The sequence below is a fragment of the Scylla paramamosain genome, chromosome 6 (assembly GCF_035594125.1).
Source record: "Scylla paramamosain isolate STU-SP2022 chromosome 6, ASM3559412v1, whole genome shotgun sequence".
Classification (NCBI taxonomy): Eukaryota; Metazoa; Arthropoda; class Malacostraca; order Decapoda; family Portunidae; genus Scylla; species Scylla paramamosain.
The window spans coordinates 4650051-4663273 of record NC_087156.1 but is presented as its reverse complement, the minus strand read 5'-3'; the positions used below and the strand labels follow the sequence as shown (position 1 = coordinate 4663273).

The 13223-nt window shown below is 34.4% G+C and overlaps 1 protein-coding gene across 4 annotated transcripts; it reads left to right on the top strand.

Moving 5' to 3' along the window:
* Nucleotides 1-3043: 3043 nt before the first annotated feature.
* LOC135101242 (uncharacterized) lies at nt 3044-11589 on the top strand. 4 transcript variants are annotated; one of them, XM_064004923.1, is made up of 2 exons: nt 3044-3380; nt 8838-11589. In XM_064004923.1, exon 2 carries the CDS (start codon nt 8845-8847, stop codon nt 9370-9372), a length of 528 nt encoding a protein of 175 aa, XP_063860993.1. In that variant the 5' UTR covers nt 3044-3380; nt 8838-8844; the 3' UTR covers nt 9373-11589. The 4 variants fall into 4 exon arrangements, with proteins under 4 accessions (XP_063860993.1, XP_063860992.1, XP_063860990.1 ...); XM_064004922.1 differs by having other exon boundaries at nt 8835-11589; XM_064004920.1 differs by lacking the exon at nt 3044-3380 and adding an exon at nt 5518-5666 and having other exon boundaries at nt 8835-11589.
* The last annotated feature ends 1634 nt before the right edge of the window (nt 11590-13223 follow it).

Below are 13223 nucleotides of genomic sequence, written 5' to 3'. Positions count from 1 at the left end.
CTTCCTCCACTCCTCCACCTCTTCCTTCCATGCTCTCCTCCTCCTCCTCCTCTTCCCCCTCCTCCTCCTCCTCCTCATCCTCCTCCTCCTCCTCCTCCTCCTCCTCCTCCTCCTCCTCCTCCTCCTCCTCCTCCTCCTCCTCTTCTGTGCCTGCCTCTCTTGCATAAACCCATTTCAATTTTACATTCCCAATTTAATTTAGAGTATAGAATCTCAATCGAGCCGGTCCGATATTGGATATTTATGTAAATTGACCAAGGCAGGCGGGCGGTGGGGAGAGGAGGAGGACGAGGAGGAGGAGGAGGAGGAGGAGGAGGGCGTGCATTGATTTCATATTGTTGGTCGGTGGTTGTTCTCGGTTGGTCTGACGTGCGGCAGCAAGCTGTGGATTGACAGACAGACAGACAAACAGATAGATAGACGTGGCGTAAGATAGACAGACAGGAAGTTAAAGACGCGGAAATGGATTGCCGGTTGGGTAGCCAGACAGGCGGGCAGATGTGATATGGTGAGTTGATGGATTTGCGTTTGAAAAGTGTTATTAGGTCATCTTAACCTATATATAGAAAAAGTATTGTAAAATGCGGTAATTCATGCTTGAAATTATACGAAATAAATATATTACGTAGTTTTACACACACACACACACACACACACACACACACACACACACACACACACACACACACACACACACACACACACACACACACACAAAAGGATAAGGGAAAAAATATTTGGAAATCTGAATGGAAGTGGATTCGCTATATAGATTTGAGAAGAACATACAAAGTGAGATCGAGCTTGATATAAAAGTAAATGTATACAAGGCTGTGGAGTGACAGGAGGAAGAGGCAACGTCAACACATTGCTACAGGAAACACCACTCTTCTCCTCCTCCTCCTCCTCCTCCTCCTCCTCCTCCTCCTCCTCCTCCTCCTCCTCCTCCTCCTCCTCCTCCTCCTCCTTCTTCTTCTTCCTTTTTTTCTTCCTCTTCTTTTGCTCTACTGCTCCCACTTTGATTTTGTTGGCTCATCGTGCAAAATCTAGTGTAATTTACCACTTTTTGGACAAACTATTGCCATGGTTATAATACGGTTGTATTCCTTGTGCCAAAGTGTATTATTGCAAACATTGTTATAAACTACTTAGTCTGTAACTTTTTAACACTCAAAGCCAAATAATATTGTCAGGAGTGGTACTGTTCAGCCTTCTTTTAAAGAGTGTGAGGCACTATACTGTGCGTACCATATCTATTGCTCTATATTGTGTGTATAGTATTTGTAACACTGTACAGCGCGCAATTTACCACTATAGCCATCGCGCACTGCAGGAAGGGTAAAACTTGATTTTGCGAATTTTGTGAATATTTACGATGATGTTTTATTTTTATGATTCTTTATATAATAGTATAGGGAGTATTTAACAACATATTACTATTTAGATTATGAGCAAGAGGAGAATGTCTCTGAAATAACGTGGCTATGCTAGGTAGTGCAGTACATATGCCACTTCTTGCTCATTGCCCTACTGCATAGTTTCCCTGCTCTATTTCTGTCATAAAAATGTTTCAGGTAAAAGAGCAACACCATTTTGCTAATATTTTGCAATTATTAAAAATTAGTATAATCTTTTCATTGTTCTTATCATTCAGAACACTGTAAAAAATTTGGCACACACATACACACACACGCACACGCACACGCACCCACACACAGACACACACACACACACACACACACACACACACACACACACACACACACACACACACACACACACACACACACACACACACACACACACACACACACACACACACACACACACACACACACACACACACACACACACACACACACACACACACACACAGAGAGAGAGAGAGAGAGAGAGAGAGAGAGAGAGAGAGAGAGAGAGAGAGAGAGTGTGTGTGTGTGTGTGTGTGTGTGTAGGAGGTCAACCAGTGAAGACTGTCGGTGAAGCCTTTGGATCGGTGCCTTCCCAAACACATATGTAGGAAGAAGACAAAAAGAAAGGCAGAACTAGGGGTTCCACTCCCCTTCTTACTTCCATTCTCATTACATGCACACTGTGACTTCCATCGCTGGGGGTTCCTGACAGAGTTTCTCATTCGTATACTCTCCCTTAAAGATGAATGAGTGAAAAGTCAGCATTAGAATGGTCCCGAGAAAAGAACCAGCCTGATTATATTTTATTATTATTATTATTATTATTATTATTATTTACTTATTTATTTTAGTGGAAGCTGTGGAGGCGATCTGCTATTCAAGGCTAAAATTGAATAGTAGAGTATGTAGATGGGCAAGTGGTGGTGGGGACAGGGGGGCGTGGCAAGGCATGTGTAATGCGTGAAAGACTGGATGAAACTGGACCGTTTGGTGCTGGATCATGAAAGTGTAAAGATGTTAGTGATAAAGGACATATAACTGGAAGAATGGAGCGGGATGAGAGAAAGGAATGACAGTAAACAGATAGGGTACCTGCTGAATGTATATAGTACGAGGAGGAGCACTAGTCGTGTGGCTAAGAATGTTAACCACTTTACTCCGGATGCTTAACATTCTTTCTTTCCTTTCTCTTCCATCCGCCTATTTATTTATGTTTTGCACACTGCCACGCTCCCGTCTCATCAAAAGATGATGCAAGATGGTATCAGACATGTGGCAGTCCATCTCTCAAACATTCCAAGCTCTCCTATCCACATTTCCACTTTACAGAATCTTTCATCTACCATCCATACATGTTCCTATTTACTCTCCTTTATTATCAGAAGTCTTACTCTATTTCAACACTGCCTTCGCTATCCTCTTTTGGAATACGCTCTTGCCCGTTTTAATTTTGTCTTATTTGTGTTAGAAAACAATTAGAGAGTTCATTCCGCAAACAAATGCCAAAAATTTGTAGGGATTTATGGAAAAGTTATCCTGTAGTAAAAAGGTGAATCAGTGGAAAGAAAACTTGACATTTGTTGGTGCGCCTCTCGTTGCCGAAGCCAGGGTTGCCAGATTGGCACTTTTGGTGCCAAAATCTATAAATTTGGCACTTTTTCAATGCGTTTGGCATCCAAAAAATCAAGTTGGCATCTTGGCACTTTTTTGGCATTTTTCGATAAAAATCATTCACTAGCCATTTTTCTGAAATTTCGAAATGCCTAATGCATTGTTAGCACCATCATTACTGATGGAAGAAATGAAAACATCAACAAACAGCGCAATCTGTATAATGTGCAATCAAGATCAAGAGTCAAGACTAAATCAAAACAAAACACAAGACCAAGACCCAGAACAGACTGCACGGGGGCGCGGGCGCCGGGCACGGGCTGCTCATCCACAAGTTCTCTGTAACCGACCATAACTGTAAGTATGAAGTTCTAGTGTTGAAGTTAAATTGAAAAAATGGTAAAGATTTGGCAGAACACCGGGTGTGTTTTTTTAGTTAAAACACTTACTAATAGAAAGGATATGCTTCATAGAGACATACCTGATGTCTCATTTGTTGCGATTTTGCGTATTTTTATTTTTATGAATTTTTCTAAGTTCCGCACCCCTTCCCCTAAGAATAATGGGGGAGAGGTGGGAATTCGGGGTTTTGGGTGGGGGGAGCACATATGCTGTTATTTTGGCTTACAATTATTGGCATAAATGAAAGAAAAGCTAAAAATTGGAAAAATTTTTTTTCCAATTTCAGTTCACAATTTCCAGTTCACAATTTAATAATTGTGAACTGGAGAGAGGAAAGTGTTTTCAGTGGCACTATTCCAATGGACTCGGTGAAGTTCTGGGTGGGGATTAAATCTTTTCAAAATGGAATGGGTGAAAACCCATTCCAGGAATTATCAAAGTGGGCACTTTCTTCTCTGGTTACTCCAGCTAGCAATGCAATTGTAGAGAGAATATTTTCCCATGTAACTAATGTAAAATCTAAATTGAGAAATAGAATGAGAACAAAGATGTTAGATGCAATTTGTAGGATCAGATGTCACCTTCAATTTAGAGGATTGTGTTGTAAAGATTTTGTCCCATCTCAGGAAATGCTCAAGTTATTTAATTCAGATATATATAACAAAAACAATGATGGTGATGACATGGACGAAGACGACATAACTGAATATGTTTGAATTGTGATATTTCAGTGATCTCATTACTATTAGAGAACAATTAATGCCAAATGGTTTCTTATGCTTTATTTTGAGTGTTGAGTGAATGTGTGGAGCTGTGAGGAATGGTCTCATTACTATTAGAGAACAATTAATGCCAAATATATTTGTATTTTGAGTGTTGTTTGGCAATGTTGGGCTTTAAGGAATTATCTCATTGCTATTATAAGAATAATTAATGCCAAATAGATTTATATGCTATATTTTGAGTGATATGTGGCAATGTTGGGCTTTAAGGAATTATCTCATTACTATTATAAGAACAATTAATGCCAACTAGATTTATATTTTGAGTGTTGTGTGGCAATGTTGGGCTTTAAGGAATTATCTCATTACTATTATAAGAACAGTTAATGCCAAATAGATTTATATTTTGAGTGATGTGTGGCAATGTTGGGTTTTAAGGAATTATCTCATTACTATTATAAGAACAATTAATGCCAAATAGATTTATATTTTGAGTGTTGTGTGGCAATGTTGGGCTTTAAGGAATTATCTCATTACTATTATAAGAACAGTTAATGCCAAATAGATTTGTATGCTCCTAGTCTATGGTATGCTTTATTTTGAGTGTTGTGTGGCAATGTTGGGCTTTAAGGAATTATCTCATTAATATTATAAGAATATATATATATGCTTTATTTTGAGTGTTGTGTGCCAATGTGGGGCTGTAAGGAATGATCTCATTACTATTAAAAGAACAATTAATGCCAAATAATTACATATGCTTTATTTAGAATGTTTTGTGGAAATGTGGAGATATAGGGAATGGTCTTTCATTATAACTTTAAGATCAATAATTAGCCTAATGTGAACGGAGTGCCTAGATTGGTTCATCTTGAAAATGTACATGTACAAGTAAAAATATATATTATCTATCTCTATGAAGATTATTATGGGTAAACATTGTAAATTTATGAATTAACTATTTTTGTAACTTTGCACATAACCATTTGGCTAGTAATAAAGATTTTTTTTAAATATGTTCTTGTTTGGAATGTTACCCTAGTTACCACGATATATTGCAGGTGTTTTCTGGCTGTTTTATAATAGGCAGTTTTGTATATAATTACCTGCAACAGTGTTCAAGTAATTATTCAGTTAACTTTTGTCAGACCATCTGCAATATAGTGTGTGTGTGTGTGTGTGTTGTGACATGGGAGATGAGCTAAGCTCGTATTGTCCCGTCTCAATCTGTGTATATATATATATATATATATATATATATATATATATATATATATATATATATATATATATATATATATATATATATATATTTTATGAGTTATAAAGTTTGGCACTATTTTGTGCTATTTGGCACTTTATTGGAAACACTTTGGCATCTTTTGCTCTGAAAAATCTGGCAACCCTGGCCGAAGCCGAAACTGCCAGCATGATGTTTATCTGCCTCGCCACTCGCGTTCCTTTCTACTGACACATAAATCTACTTTTTGAACACATCTCCGGACACATTCGCTTTAAGGTGAGTATCCTTGTTAACTCCGTGCATTTACTGAGTATATTGGTATTGAACCCCTGGCCGGAGGAGCGGGGACCGCCAAAAAACGTGTAACAACTGTCAGGTGCCAAGATTATTTTGATACTTTGTAATCTTTTAACACTATTTGGCTTCCTTCCACCATTTTTCTTTTTCTTTTGGTGTTTCATTTTCCTAAATACCATGAGCACATTATATCGTTATCTAGAATTATGTCCCACCATAATCCCTGCTGGCATATTTGTGTAATTTCATATGTATGACATTTGACTCTTCATTAATATCTTGACACATGATTATTTAGTGAAGAATATATATTTACTAATGTATATACAGCCTTATTTTCAGGTTCATTACAGAATTACACCCATCCATCTCACTCTGGCTGACAAAACTATTTTTTTGGCAAGCAACATTATAAATTTCTTTGTCACTTGTCTTACCATCACAGTTACTGTTTAAGAAAACAATGTTGTTGAATTATGATAGTTTAGTTAAAAAGGTGAATTATGTTATGATTTTATTTATCAGGAGTGAATAGATTTATCTGTGAGTGTGAAATGGGTCTGATTCCCAAAATTTGCTGGATCATGCTCATAGAATTATTCATTTGATTTCTGTTTCTGATAATGCCACACATTGGTGAACAGAAGTGAAGTGACACATTGGTGAACAGAAGAAGATTGCTACTATTTCAGTGGTAGATATTTGTTAATACCACAGGATTCAATATTTTAGGCTGAAGTTAGAGTCATGATGCTGTTGTCATTACCTGCCATGCAAGGTGCCTACCTCTCCAGTCCATTGTGTCTCATGATAAAGTATAATCATCATAATAAAGGTGTTCCTTTACATGTAGTAGTATTTTTAGATATTGCTAGTAATATATTTGCTTATCATATATATATATATATATATATATATATATATATATATATATATATATATATATATATATATATATATATTAAGGGTGTATATGGGCAGGAGTCTTTCTCTAATACATATCTCATTGAATGTGATAGCTAGTTGAGCATTTATTATTTTTCTTAAGATATTTTCCTTATATCTTATGATTGTCTTATATTCTTTTTTAATTGGCTGTATGACTTCGCCGAAGCTAGTCATTTTCACTAGATCGCGATTTCGGATCCTTGACCCTTCTTCAGTCTTCTTCGGAAAGACCTTCGCTGCTGAAGAAGGGTCAAGGACCCAAAATCGCGATCTAGCGAAAATGACTAGCTTCGGCGAAGTCATGCAGCCAATTAAAAAGAATATAAGACAATCATAAGATATAAGGAAAATATCTTAAGAAAAATAATAAATGCTCAACTAGCTATCACATTCAATGAGATATATATATATATATATATATATATATATATATATATATATATATATATATATATATATATATATATATATATATATATAAATACACACACACACACACACACACACACACACACACACACACACACACATATAGTGGAACCTCGGTTACCAAACGTCTCCCTTTCCAAACAACTCAGTTTTCAAACAAACATTTTAATTCATAATTGCTTCAGTTACTGTACCATAATTCAGTTTTCTAACAAAGTTTCTTGATTTCAAATGCCACAAGATGTAACAAAAGCTGCCATTTATTACTAATTTATAGTTTCTATAAATATTTGCTTTGCTTTTATATATTTAGAGGAGAAACTAATTCAGTCTGAAATAAGTTAAATGTGATCCTGTTGAAGATCCTTGATGTAAACAAATAAGGTTTGGTGCTCAGGAGTAATCCCTAGCTTCCTGTGGCTCTCTCTATGATCCATGACACTCACGCACATGACACTCACGCACAACTGCATTTTTCCAGTAGCTTTTCCCAGCATCAAGATGTCTAAGTGTTATGATCACCTTCATTTTGGCAGTGAGTGGGTTGCTCCTTTCTTTGTCACTCTCTAAGGCTTCCCTCACTTGATCGGTGCATGGTCTAAAGATTATCTTTTGATGAGTTTTGTGTCACTAAATTAATTCTGTACATCTTTCTGGTTAAAAAAAAATGTCTAAGCTGGAGATATTGTGGAGTAGCCATCTTAATGGGAGCTTTAGTCATTACCTGCCAAGACATGGTGGACGGGTGTCTGACAACAGATTATCATGTTTTATATGGATTCCTATTGGGAAAATAGTTTTGGTTTTCAAACATTTCAGATTTTGAACAGCATTCAGGAACGAATTAGGTTAAAAAACCAAGGTTCCACTGTGATATATATATATATATATATATATATATATATATATATATATATATATATATATATATATATATATATATATATATATACACACACACACAAAGAACAAAAAGAAAGACCCACTGGCATGTCAGTCCCTGAAGAAAGATCAAAGAGGATCATCCAGATATTTTAAGATTATCTTAGATACTAAATAACCAACATGTGAGATATTGTAAGCCTGGTTGGAGATGAAGTGATAATGTTGCCAGGAAGGGAATTCCTGCACCTTCCCACACTGCTGCAATGCTGCATCCAACAGCCTTACTGCACAACTTACACTTAATGTCATCCTTATATTGTTTACATCACTCATGTAATGTTAACTGTCACTTTTATTCCTTTTATTGTTAAACTTTGGAACTTTGTTTTTTTTTTTTCCCTTTTCTATGACCACAGCTTTTTCAAGAGAGGAATGTTGGGACATCTGAACTATTAAGGCCTCCTCCATTTTGGAAATTTTGATTTAGTTTTACTTTTTTGTCAGACATCTTATTGGATGCTTTTTTTCCCAATCTGTGTACCTTTTGACAGCCTCCATTACAGGTCTTGATACAAAAGTATTGATTGCAATGACATCTCAACTGCTATCTGATTTTGTCTTTTGCCACTGGAAAAGTTTTTGCCTTTGAGAAAGATTTCTCTAACAATTCAGTGTTGAAGGAATGTGCAAGAAAGGAATTGCAGCTTCATGTTGTTGAGCATGTTGAAACATGCTCTATGTATCACCAGCATAAGCATAAGAGGTATTTTCATCATACATAATAGCAGCTTTTATTAATGTCTATTTTTGGGCATTACTGAATAAGGTCAGTGTTACTTTTTGACATTGAGAAGCTTAGATTTTAACAAGATATTATAATTCCAGCAGAGTAACAATGAATAAACCAGTTCGAGTGTGGTCTCAAGACAGGAAGAGGAGATATGGAGTGGTAGCAAGCAGTTTTATTGAAGCAGTACAGAAGGGTGCTGCAAAGCTTGGATTGCCAGACCCAACTACTGTCACATTGGTGCTGGAAGAAGATGGAACTGCTGTGGACGAAGACTACTGGGAAACTATTCCTCCTGATACAAAGCTTATTCTTTTGTCTGGTGATGAAGTTTGGAAGCCTTCACCTCTATCAGTACCAAGTAACCTTTTACTAGTTTCTGATGAGCCTGATTCTGCCATAGATGATGCCCAAAAAGCCTGTAATCTCCTAAATGCTATTCAAGATAATCCAGCTTCAGTGGCTCTCTTGAGCTTGTCTGACCTAGAAATTATCAAAGATGCAGATTTAAGTTCATCAGACTCATCCATGAAATTACAAGAATTATGTATTGAGTTTTATGTTAAGAAGAAGAAAGAAGCTGAAGCAATGGAATTTGTTGACTTGCTAAAAGAACACCTAAAAGGAAATGAGTAGTAATTGTAGTAAACAGTGTTATGTGAGTGAAACAACTCACATAATGATAGAAGTGGTCACTTATTTACATGTATGACAACAGTGGTGAGGTTGTAACTCATTATTTGATTATCACCAAAGTTTCATGCTACAAGATTTGTAGCATATGGATGGAAAATTTAAACAAATCATTTAAATACATATAGAAATATTTTTGTTCTCAAGAACACTAAAAATGACAAAGCACCATTTAATTTTTACATTCAGGTCATCTTATCAGTGTAACCTCCCCAACACATTCAAAGGCAATAGGGGGAAGCTGTGATTATGTATTCATTTTCTAAACAGTAAGGATATGTAAATATGACACTTCTTATCTTCTACCCATCACTGGAACATTTTGTACAATATCACTACGTAATGACAGAATTGCGGTGCTGTTGCTGTGGCAGACTTGCTGCACACAGACTTGATGTCTGATGCTCAGCTGGTTATATTAAGCTAGTGATAGGCATCTGACTTATCTTTGAAGGACAAATGTCTTTTATATTAACTTTAAAAAAGGACAGAGTGTCATGAAAAGTAATGGATTTGTAGGAAGTCATAAAATTGTAGAAAGGTTAATCACATTTAATCCACATGATATACTAATAAAAGAAATGTTCCATTATTATTTCAGCATTCAATTCAGCAGATTCTATCTGTCTGCCTCAAGTTATCACATCTTCCTTTAAAGTAATGAACGTTTCATTTTGCTCAAATGAATAGGTATGTAAGAAGATAAAACGTGAATTTACATAGTCATTGTATAGCATCCTTGCCATGCTTCACAACTTATGAGAGGACTAAAGGGTGCACCATAACAAGGCCATTACTTTATGTGATAGTAAAGGTACTGGCATATTAAAACATTAACCATATGCAAGTGAAATTTAAAGCTTTCAGAATCAAAACTGCAAGATAGAAATCTTGCATTATAATTATGCTTAATATGTGAATGAATCTTTCATATATATATATATATATATATATATATATATATATATATATATATATATATATATATATATATATATATATATATATATATATATATACTTATTTAGTGTGAGTGAGTGAGTGAATCTTTCATATATGTATATAATCATCATATTATATATCTTTGTGAAGCCAGGCAGTAAGTTTTCTTTGAGGCAGACGATGTTAAAAGCTATGGCACATTCTCCATTATTTATTTTCTTGTGGGTGTTTTCTATTTTTCGTATAGTCTTCTGGAGGTGTTAAGGAAGACTATATGAAAAATAGAAAACACCCAGAAGAAAAATAATGGAGAATGTGCCATAGCTTTTAACACATTATATATATATATATATATATATATATATATATATATATATATATATATATATATATATATATATATATATATATATATATATATATATATATATATATCAGCTTACTTCAAGATCACATAGTTCATTTTGTGTTCTGCATGCCTAATCTCCCAAGGTTATCTAAGTGATGGCAGTGCATTACTCCTGGGAGTCTGTCTTACTACATTAACACATAAATAAAAATAATAAACATTAATAATGGTATTATTCAAATACCATCACTTAGATAAGCTTGGGAGATTAGGCATGCAGAACAGAAAATGAACTATGTTATCTTGAAATAAGCTAATATACATAGATTGTGTCACTTTGATGTTCAGTAGTATTCAGTCAAATACATAGCTACCTGTCATATATATATATATATATATATATATATATATATATATATATATATATATATATATATATATATATATATATATATATGCATTCCATATATTGTGACTGTGCCAAAGTTGTGCCAATGCTTTACCACAAATAATGTTTTTCCACAACATGCAGGTTTTTTGACATGCATCAACCAATGCCTTGTGCTGTAATATTTTGTGCAAAACCATGTTCATTGAAGTTAGTGAGCTGAGAATCAAAATAAATTTTGCTGTATACTTAGACATGAAATTTGCAACAAACAACTTGTCACAAGTTTTCATGTATCATTGACTTCAAGACTAATAGAAAAGGAGCTCAGCTGTTTTACTTGTACAAAGCATTAATGATGCTGTTTGACTGATGAACTTTTGGCTAGTGGTATAAAGAGTTACACCTCAGAATGATCCCTTGCTGCTGTTCACTGCCGTAGAGTAGCTGCTGTTGTGGCATAGTTCGAAGCTAAGATAGTTATATGTGATAATTCAATGCCTTTTTATTTATTTATTTTTTATACTATCCCAATGCAAAAATATTGATGTTTAATAGAACATGCAGTTGATGAAATAATTGCTAAATATTTCTTCTTGTGAAGCTTTACATTTGTATTAATTTAGCATTGGCAGAAGCTCAAGTAGTTAGATTTATGGCTACCAGCCAATAGGAAATGAGGTGGATTTTGTATTTTTATAATGTTACACAAAATTCCTTTGAAATAATTGTCACATTAAATGACACTGTCTCACTTGACAAGTTATCTTTGATGCCATGTAATATTACTGTTGTTGTTATTATTTCCTGGCATGAATAAAGTGAGTGGTCAGTTGGTGTTAGTAACATCAAACAGAAGACATGCATTGGTACCTCTCTTGTCTTGCAGTGTCAATGTGTTAGAATTAAAGGAAGAACTAATATTATAGTGGTAAGGACTTGTTTTGAGTCTAGTTTTAAGGACTCAAGTTTGTGGTACATACTTCTCACAACTTTACATGAAAAGTCACTTGAGTGATTTAGAATCATGGACATGTAACTTGAGGCACTTTATCCATTTGCTATTACAAATATAGGAACATGGAAAAAGATATTTTCCTGCTTTTCCAGTCAATGAAAAATATTCATATATATATATATATATATATATATATATATATATATATATATATATATATATATATATATATATATATATATATATATATATATATATATATATATATATATATATATATATATATATATTTTTTTTTTTTTTTTTTTTTTTTTTTTTTTTTTTTTTTTTTTTTTTTTGTATCATACTTATGAGCAAAACTATTTATGAAACAGCTTTAAAAGATTCGGCTAGTTTGTTTTATGGATTATGAAGTTTCTTAGTAAAGTTATGAACTACACAAGCACAGTGAACAAGCTCACTCTTTCACAGTCCCTCCAACCTTTGAACACATTTTACACCCATACTTTTTTATTGAATTTCAGAAGAAAAAAAATGTTATAATATAGCTAATGAGTGATATGGCCCAGAATGACACTGTAAATACCTAAATGCCTGTGTTATGTGAACCTTTGAATATGGTATTGTCAGATTATGTTTACCTTTCATTGTTTGTAGTATATACTACTTTTTTGTGGAGAGATATTTGTAGCCCCAGCAATGAATATGAAGCAAAGTCCTTATCACTATACACTATTATTATTATTATTATTATTATTATTATTATTATTATTATTATTATTATCATTATTATTATTATTATTATTATTATTATTATTGTTATTATTATATCATTAATAAAAATTATATCAGTTACCTAAATAACTCAAGTGTAAATGCCTTTAACTATCATCATTGTCATTCTTCTTTTTACTTTGTTATCGAGAGAGAGAGAGAGAGAGAGTTCAGGGGCTGAAAACCCAACTGAACTAATGAAATGACACTACACCATTAATGTAGCCACAGCTCCAACCCACTGAATCAGGTGAAGACCTCATGGATTTTTCCCTCAGATGAAGGAGGCGGAAGGCTGGGAGAATGGCGGAGAGGGAGATGACGGGAAGGAAGGGGGCAGGTGGAAGAGGAGGGGAGGAATGAGGAGGAGGAAGAGAAGGGTG